The 9,713-nt window shown below is 41.8% G+C and overlaps 1 protein-coding gene across 4 annotated transcripts in view; it reads left to right on the plus strand.

The window, feature by feature from the left end:
* The window catches only part of SFXN1 (sideroflexin 1), a 30,950-nt gene extending 25,947 nt beyond the window's left edge, over positions 1-5,003 (plus strand). Inside the window, exons 11-12 of one of the 4 annotated variants that reach the window (XR_010793762.1) lie at positions 349-1,823; positions 3,499-5,003. Coding sequence is in view for 1 of the 4 variants with exons in the window: in XM_066614946.1 (XP_066471043.1) it covers positions 349-445 (97 nt within the window). In the remaining 3 variants the exon portion in view is untranslated. Of the gene's footprint in view, positions 1-348 lie in introns of all 4 variants that reach the window. The other 3 variants (XR_010793761.1, XR_010793763.1, XM_066614946.1) reach the window with 3 other exon arrangements.
* Positions 5,004-9,713: the final 4,710 nt, after the last annotated feature.

Raw genomic sequence — 9,713 nt, forward strand, 5'->3', positions numbered from 1 at the left:
TTCCCTGTCCCAAAAGGGCTCACAATCTAAAAGGATGCAAAAAAACACCAGCAAACAGCCACTAGAAAAGACAGTGCTGGGTGAGGAGGGCCAGTTACTCTTCCTCTGCTAAATAAAAGAAGAGCATGCACTTTAAAAGTGCCACTTACCCAGTTAGCAGGGTAAGCAGGGTATTAAGTATATAATTTAATATTTAATACAATATATAAATTATTTAATATAATTCATTCAAATTTTTTAAAAAAATTATATACATAATATTTATCCATTGTGCTTTATTATGGGTTGAATGTTCATGTCTTTATTAAGTCACATTTTCTATTTCCTTATGGTTTTTCTTCTGCTCAGTTCCATGTCTGTAACACGTCTGGAGCCAGAATTACAAGCCAAGATCCAAGAGATCAGCCCTGAACTGGAGCGTGTGTATTTTAACAAAGGATTATAATTACTAGGAGGCTAAATATTCCTCAGCAACAATTAGGTGAACTTATTTTTGAATTGTGTGACAACTTTGAAGACAACTTTAGTCCGGGTGTATCCTTTCAGTCTTGCAGTTTTGAAGGCTGAAGTTACTTGATTATCCCAAGAGGATTTTTGTAGTACAAGTTCAAGTCAGAATTTGATGCCATCATCGCATTGTCAACTTTGTAGGTTTCAATTTGTTTCAGCTGCAAATTTTCAGAACCATTACATTAAATTTCATGTAGCTAAAGTTGACACAGCCTTGAAAAGTCTCAGAGATGCAAGAACATCACATAATTCTCTTAGATTTGATGCTGATCTTAATTTTTCCCTACAAGTAAAAGAGAAATTTGGTTTTGCTACTGTGTTTGTCTCTACAATTCAGATAGTGAATCAGATGGCTTCCTCAGAGGCCCAAGGTGTGAATTTTTTGCAATATCTGTTGAGTTCTGACTTAAGTTGCCTTATCCTGCTTATGTAACTCAAGTAATTCTGTGGAGGGGTGAGAGATATATGGGGCTATGAGAATTTTAGAGTGATGGGCACAGTGAATACATTTTCTTTCCTTATAAATAACTTCTGAGGGCAGTTCTCATCATTTGCTCTATTACTAGATAATTGCAACTACCCTATGAAAGCTCTGTTGCATGGAATTAGTGATCATCTACTATAGCCTGGATACAGTTCTGTTATAGTGCACAAAATCCTCACAAATGGAAAAAGCTTTTGCAATGGTAAGGTAATCATTGGGAACTATCACTGTAACTGACATTGTAAATTGGATCCAAATGTTGAACAAGGTGCATGAAAGCAGTCCTCTCAGCACTGTCCTACCAACCACCTCAGATATACAGCATGTATTTGAATGTGTTCTCCTGTTAAATGTCCCTGCACATGTACTGTAAACTAGCACACTATGCTATCTCTGCAAGTGCAGGGCAATTACTCTGTTCAGTTAGCACTCTATGTAGCTCTCAGTCATGATACTTGACATCCTGCAGCAGTGTGCTGGATCCCTAGGAAATGTTCTAATTGCTGCCAAACCTTCGTTATGCTGCCTAATTGATAGAAAGGACCAAATACTACAAAAATCCAGAAGGCTGAGAGCAGTGGCGGCTCCAACATTGGGTCCCCTCCAATTGCTTTGGGAAGTATACATGTCTGCCATGATGCCTCGGAACTAGGCAGCAACCAGACACCAATCCTCCTTTGTATGATACCTGTAGCTACAGCAGCAGCAGTGAAGGAGGACTCTCACCTGTCCATTGCCCGGTTTCTGGTTAGCTTTCCTACCTCTGCGCCAATGATGTTATATGGGGTAGTATTCTCATCCGCTGCTGCTTGCTCCTCACCCCTTCCTGGTAAGTCTCCCCATTGTGCTGTGGCTGGTTTACTGTGTATTGGCGGGGAGCAGCGGGAGCCCCTTGCCGCCTGAGGACTTGCCAGGTTATGGTTGTGGACACTTGTGAGATTATGGATCCCAGCCCATTCCCCACCTATGGAGTCACACTGGCTGGGAGTTCTAGTTGCCTTGCTTGTCGTGTTTTTTTCCCCCCATAATTAAAACTATATTATTTAATTATTCCATAATAATGGCCTTAGTTTCTCATATCTGACAATCGTAAAGCTTCATGTGACATTCTTGAGACAGTCTTTTAAAATACAATCACATAGAAAGATCATGCAACAAATCTATTGTATGGGTGCCCTGGATTTTTTTTTCCCAAGTGAGGTATGTTCTCACAGCACCCTTTTAAACTTCTACAGTTATTGGTCAACTGTCTCACTCTCTAGGAAGCACAAAGCATACGTTCACAGCACTTTTAATCAATTGCTTATTGATTTTTGGATTACATGGTATGCTTTGCAACCTTTATTTCTACAATAACCCTGTGAAATAGGTTGCTGCTGTTTCCCGTAGTACAGGTGCAAAAACCAGACCAGCAAAATCACTTGCTCCAAAAAGAGCCATCCAGCAAGTCTATGGCTGACCTGGAGTTTAAAGCCCAATTCTAGTACTCTGTCCTTTGAAGCATGCTGGTTTGCTGCTGCATAAATCACTAAAAAATTATTTATGTCAGTATTCTGCTGTAACCTCAGCATGTCCAACACTCTACTATCAGGAGACAGTGTCCCAGAAGTATGTTGCAGTGCAGATCTTTTATTCCGATATGAATAGACCTAACTCTGTATTCAGTGAACCTAGCTCTGTATTCTGTTGTGACTCAGCATAAACCTTCCCCTTCATACACATTCAAAATAATGCACTCAATTGGTGAGTGTTGTCCTACCAATGTGGTAGTAACTGTATAGCATAGCTGGTGTCTAGATGTGTTTTACACAACTGATTCTCCAGGATTGTAATACCAGAGTGAAACATGCCATATTGCAGAGACTGGTTTCATGCTCATTGATGGCAGCTGATCCTCACCTTTATGCTAAAAGAAGATCTGATGCATGATCTGAACACTTGCTCTGAAAGGCAACTAGAAAGTGGGATACAGTCTCAGTTGTGGGTTTTCAGATTGTGTTCCAGGAAGCCCTGGGGTTGTTTGAAAGCTTATTGTCATGATATGATCGATAATAGCTGACAAGCTTTCCTGAAAGCTTGTCAGCCACTATCTGTTTTCCCCTGAAGTGGATCCATGGAAGAGATATTTTGTAAGGTTTGATTTTGGCTACATGGAGGAATAGTGAGGCTTGAAAGGCAGGTCAAAGCCCCACATTAACTTACTGTATGTCCTGGAGCATCCTCCAGAATCTCCTTCCTTATGCTAAAAATGTTACAGCAAAGACGCTGAAGTGGAAAGGGATCCCAAAATGTCAAAATCTGAAACCACTGGAGTAAGTGGTGATTGTAGCCTTGGGTGTGTATGGAGAACCTCTCCTCCATTCCTGCTAATATTGCTAAACTTCATGCTGCTTATTGGGGCTACTCCTAGAGTATCCTGCACTTTTTCTGCCTTTCTATTGCACTTCTGTTTTGAATGTATCAGGAAAAAATGATAGCGTGAAAAATTGTTTGCCTTTAAACAGGAGTGATATGGCAAGAAATAGACTGGTCCTTTGACAACATAGGCCTGGTGAATGACATCTGAACCCACCTGCAGTGCAGTCGGGGGCTCTGGGCAAATCTACCCTATGATCAAACGATTTTGCAGCGTGGATGTCCTCGGACATCCAGATTTGTGCAGATGGCCTTTAAAAAAATTTTCTAACAGCCTGATCGTATCACGTCTGTTCAGAAGTAAGTCCTATTTGAGTTCAGTGTGGATTTTATCTCCTAGTATTCAAGATTTGAAATTTTACTTTAACTTGCACTGACTTGGTTTCTCTGGTGAGTGCCAACAAAATCATGGCAATAAGTATTTTGGTGTAAAATGAAATGGTGGAAATGTACTTCATATGTTTGTACAGTTTTCTTGAATGAATTGCAAGTAAAACAGAGAATATAGGAAAGGCTTGAGTTTCTGTTTAAAGCAGGGTGACCAGATACAATGGAGGAAAGAGCAGTGGCGGACCTGCCATTAATGGAAAGGGGCAAATGCCCCAGGTGTGGAGCCTTGCATGCCTCTACGACCATGCATAAGCCTCTCTGAGGCTCCCGACATGGTCGGAAGAGTCCAGGGAAGTTTCAGTAGGCTTCCCCAGTGCATCCTGGAGTCACATGAGGCTCTATGTGCTCCAGGTAAGAGGAGGGCAGATTTGCCCACGGGGAGCAGCAGCATCCCGTAGGGGTGCCATCCAGGATCTTTGTCCTGGGGCACAGGACTGGGGAGGCTCGCCACTGGAACAGAGTACCTTTACCTTTAACCACTGCATAGAAGAGGAAAATTTGGCAGGTGCAGCTATTTAAACACTTCCTTGTTGAGCTGCACCTGCTAAAATTCCCTCTTCTATACAGTGGTATAAGATATAGGCATACATATAGGCATTACGCCCTCCATTGTATCTGGTCACCCTGGTTTAAAGGGCCTGACTTTTTTTTTTCTTAAAATCTGCAATGTTTCCCATAGTTTTGTTTGGTCTTTTTGTTTTAGCTGATGCAAGTTGAATCCATTGTGTGAGACCTCAGCATCTTTGGAAAAGTTGGCTTTTGTAAGTGATGCACTTAGTATTATATACACAATCCTAGCACAAGGATTTTGTCATGATAAAAGAGGATTGTTTGACCCATGCATACAGCTAAAGACAAAGGAGTAAATGCTAAGTGGGGTTTGTTTTTTTAAAAAAAAAGTCTATTAATGCTTTTCTACCACATGCATAATTGTACATTTTTCTTGTTGTTATTAAGCAGAACAAAATAGTATTAAGATCAGCAAATTTATACTGATCTAATAGAAACAGAATGTTTCTTTTTTAATATTTCCAATGAAGTGCAATAAACTGACAAATAGTACAATGGTATAGTTATTGATATTTCCACTTTTCAAAAATGATTCTAGATTCTATTGTGACACATTTAAAATGTACTAGCACAATGTCTTGACTGTGTTGATGGCATTTAATGTACTATTTAAACTGACCTGGATGAAATATTAAAATTGGTGACTGAAATGATTGTGGTGGTGTATTGGAATTGCGGAAGATATTACTGAGGAGATAGGGTGTGGTGTCCACAGTGCCCCTTGCTCTGAGTAAATGCAGGATTAAAGCCCAGGTGGTAAGAACATAAGAACAGCCCCACTGGATCAGGCCATAGGCCCATCTAGTCCAGCTTCCTGTATCTCACAGCAGCCCACCAAATGCCCCAGGGAGCACACCAGATAACAAGAAACCTCATCCTGGTGCCCTCCCTTGCATCTGGCATTCTGACATAACCCATTTCTAAAATCAGGAGGTTGCGCATACACATCATGGCTTGTGCCCCATAATGGATTTTTCCTCCAGAAACTTGTCCAATCCCCTTTTAAAGGCATCTAGGCTAGACGCCAGCACCACATCCTGTGGCAAGGAGTTCCACAGACTGACCACACGCTGAGTAAAGAAATATTTTCTTTTGTCTGTCCTAACCTGCCCAACACTCAATTTTAGTGGATGTCCCCTGGTTCTGGTATTATGTGAGAGTGTAAAGAGCATCTCCCTATCCACTCTGTCCATCCCCTGCATAATTTTGTATGTCTCAATCATGTCCCCTCAGGCGTCTCTTTTCTAGGCTGAAGAGGCCCAAACGCCGTAGCCTTTCCTCATAAGGAAGGTGCCCCAGCCCCGTAATCATCTTAGTCGCTCTCTTTTGCACCTTTTCCATTTCCACTATGTCTTTTTTGAGATGCGGTGACCAGAACTGGACACAATACTCCAGGTGTGGCCTTACCATGGATTTGTACAACAGCATTATAATACTAGCCGTTTTGTTCTCAATAACCTTCCTAATGATCCCAAGCATAGAATTGGCCTTCTTCACTGCTGGAGGTGTGCTGCACAGCTGGTGCTGGTGGTAGCGGGAAGTGTGCTGTACAGCTGCAGCCAATAGAGCATAAGGAGTTCCCTCAGGTATATAGGGAGCACCTGAGGCAGAAAGGGTTTGGTGGGTTTTGAAGGAGTGCAGGTTGGAGGAAGGAGAGGAGACTGACTTGGTTTATGGAATTGGGAATCAGACTGTGGATTGTGACTGGACTTTGGCTTTGGACTTTGATTTGGATACCCTGACAGATTGGACTGACCTACCTGGAACCTGACTGTGAACTGTAACTTGGCTTATTGGCAACTCTGATTGATTGGACTGGTTTACAAGGCCCAGTGGATTGGGATTTGGCAAAACAGGTGGTCTGTGTCAAACAAGTTTCCAACAAGTGTTTGTACGCACAGAGTGATGTACTTACAACTTTCATCTCAATTGTAAGTATGTCTCAGTGGCAAATCCTTCTGGGTTAAATGTGTTTAAGGTTACAGCTTTTGTATAGACTATGTTGCAGGTCACTTCTCAGACATATATTTGGGTACAGATATCCGAGTGTATACAAAGGCTTATACATATACAGTGTGTACATTTTTCTTCCTTGATTTGAACTGGGAATTCATTTATACCCCAGTCTACTTTCTGTCAGTCAGAATTCCAAGGTCCTTGGGAAATTTCAAGGCTTTCCCACCAGAGCATCAAAATAAGTTCTGTTCTTAGATGCCCATTTCAATGAACATCATAGACTGCTGGTGCTTACACAAATCAAACTTTTGATGCATACCAGGGAGCAATGACAGGAAAACTTCTCTGTCCTGCTTGTAGATTTCCCTGAGGTAGCTAGTGCACTGCTGTGGGAAATGGGATGCTGGGTTGGATGGGCCTGATACAACAGGACTTTTCTTATATTCTGAAAGGAAGCCAATAACAGGAATAGCTCTGTCCTTCGTTTGCCAGCATCAGCTCATAGCTCTGGAATATTTCACAAATCACTGTGTCCCTGCCTAAAGCCATTTTGTGGAGAAGGGACAAATAACTACAAAGGAGGTAACATCTGTTTGCTTTGCGTCCAACATATAAAAACCACACTTCTCATGATAAATTTATTTTCAAGGGCTTGATGGGAAATTAATTTCTGTTTTTAATTATTAGAGGAAATTGATACAATTTCTGGGGAAAAGAAGAAATTATGGTGAGAAAACAAATGGAGTAATATTTTATCAGTAACGGCAACATTCCTGTAACTCTTCCAGAGGTGTTTGAACACATAAACAATGCTGCCCTAGAGAGAAGAGGACAATTTGCCAAAAGCAGCTGTCGCAGCTTTTCCCCTGTGAACTGACCACGTGGCTTTCCCTTGTTGTGGAAAGCATGCTCACTTCCTGTGAAACTCAAATCTGCCCATGCAGTTCTAATGCGTCCAACTTCAGACATAATGCTCTTATTCAGATGAGGCACTAGATGGCAGCATCTTCCAAAGTACCACATTTTATCTGTGCACAATCTACTGTTGTGTGTTCCTGGTTTTCTGCTTTGCAGGTGACTTGGTCTCTGCACAATGTGTGTTTCCTAGACATTCATGGAAATAAGCCTGATCGTGAATTACTGTTATCTTTTTGGAGGAGCAAGGCTCACACTCTCAGCATATGAATCCAGGGGAAGGTGGGAATCATGCTTCCCTCCTTTTCCTCACTACCATGGAAGAGGCTGTGTAGGGTTGCTGACCCTCCATAATTGGTGTGGAGTCTTAAGGTTTAGCCAATGATCTCCAGGTGACTACTGAAAGCAATCCTGAAGATTTTAACAGTGCCGTTAGGAATTTCTAACATTATATTGTGTTGGGAAAAAACATCTCCAGGATCAGCTTCAGTCAGGCCTACCAACTCTAGATGTGTATCTGTGTCACTCTCACATTGTCCACTTTTCATGCAATTTGGTCCTCTGTTACTTAAGAGGGAGAGATGACACGAAGTGCTGCCTTGTAAGTTACTTTGCTCACAGAAGGGATCTCTGGCTAAGTGAGCATGTATACTGTCCACCGATACACAAAACTATAGTAGCACGGTTATGAGTAAAGTGTAATTAAAACAACTGACATTCCTGTCTCTTTATTTTGATAGTGTATTATGATTCACACTTTTATTTCAGAATTTTAGGTTGCAGTCAAGCAGACCCTATAATTGAGCTTCAGTATAAAGGATCTTTAAAGAAAATCAAAAGAACATGGGCATCTCTAAGCTTGCAGAGAGCATTGGCTATTTAGGTCCATTGCTGCTTCTTAGCCTCACTTAAGCAACACCTAACTTCTAAAGGATTCTTCTAAATCTCTAAAGGCCAGGGAATGCTTTCATGTTAAGAATAAAATGGAATTGACTCTATCAGCCTGTAGAGATGAGAAAACTCACTTAGGCTACACTCTGTGGCTTGCACCATCCTGTCAAATGGCAAGGAGGATTTATACAACACATTAGCAGCAGATGTGTGGTAAAATGGCCATCTGTATTGTTGCCAATGACCTCAGATTCCAAATGTGCAGTGTCTCTTAACTCCATCTTGGTTCCTTAGCTTACAGGATCCAACAGTCCTGAGAGTCAGCCAGGACCTTGCCATGGAGGAGGTGAGACACAGCTGCCTCTAAGCAAGAGCACGCTAATAAAGGGCCAGAAATCAGAATGGAAAGCTGCATGTCACCTTCCTATAGTCCAGGGGCCTCCAAATCCAGGGCTGGGGGCCAGAAGCAGCCCTCAACAAGCCTCTGGTCCCCTGCTAGCCTTTGGCCCACTCAACCAAATATGACCAGAGCTGTGCTCCAGTTACAGCTGGAGGGTGTTCTGAGGGCCAGGGAGGCTATGTGCCTCCCCTCAGAATGCCCTCTAAAGACCTAAAAATGTCACTCCCAGGTCTTCCTTAAAAACCAGAAATGACATTTTTGTGCTGTCTGAAGGCCGTACGTTTTCTGAGGCTTTCTAATATATTTATTTAAATTTTATATTTAAAATTTAGTTTTCCAGCCCTTGACACCATGCCAGATATTTGATGTGGCCCTCTGCCCCAAAGGTTTAGAGACCCCTGCTCTAGTCTGGTCTGGTCTAGAGGTCTGGTCTAGAGGGTTGAGCCTCCATTTGCCTGAAGATAACATCCTAAGGTCGCCAGTTCGAGGCCACCAGCACCGTGCGACCTTGAAGCAGCTGACAAGCTGAGCCGAGCTATTCCATCTGCTCTGAGCATGGGAGGATGGGGGCCAGAATGTGCGACCAGATCAAGAAAGTAACATCTGAATGTTGTGGTTTCTTGAAAGATAGAAACCTTCTTTCAAAATTGTAAAAATCCCTACGGCGATTTAATTTGCCTATGTAAACCACCTTGAATAAAGTCTAAGGAGAAATCTGAGGACCAAGAAAGGCGGTATAGAAATACCTATATTATTATTATTATTTTAGTCCAGTGGTTCTCACACATTTAGCAGCAGGACGCACTTTTTAGAATGTCAGGATCCAACAGAAGTGATGTCATGACCAAAAGTGACATAATCAAACAGGAAAAATTTTTAACAATCCAAGGCTGCAATCCTACCCAGACATACCTAGGAGTAAGTCCCATTGACTATAATTGTTAAAAGAATATACATAGTAGCTTGTTAAAAGTACAGGTCTGTAACATTTCCCCAAACACAATCAGATACGATGGTAGCATCAAGTCTAATATATTAAAAATAAAATATTGAAATGAATGGGGACCCACCTGAAATGGGTTTGTGACCCAGTGGGCCCTAACCCACAGTTTGAGAAACACTGCTCTAAACTCTTGAAAATTCAGTCTTTCCACCTTGGCATAATCTCACTTGCAAGTACAA

Source organism: Tiliqua scincoides, chromosome 2 (assembly GCF_035046505.1).
Source record: "Tiliqua scincoides isolate rTilSci1 chromosome 2, rTilSci1.hap2, whole genome shotgun sequence".
NCBI classification, from domain to species: domain Eukaryota; kingdom Metazoa; phylum Chordata; class Lepidosauria; order Squamata; family Scincidae; genus Tiliqua; species Tiliqua scincoides.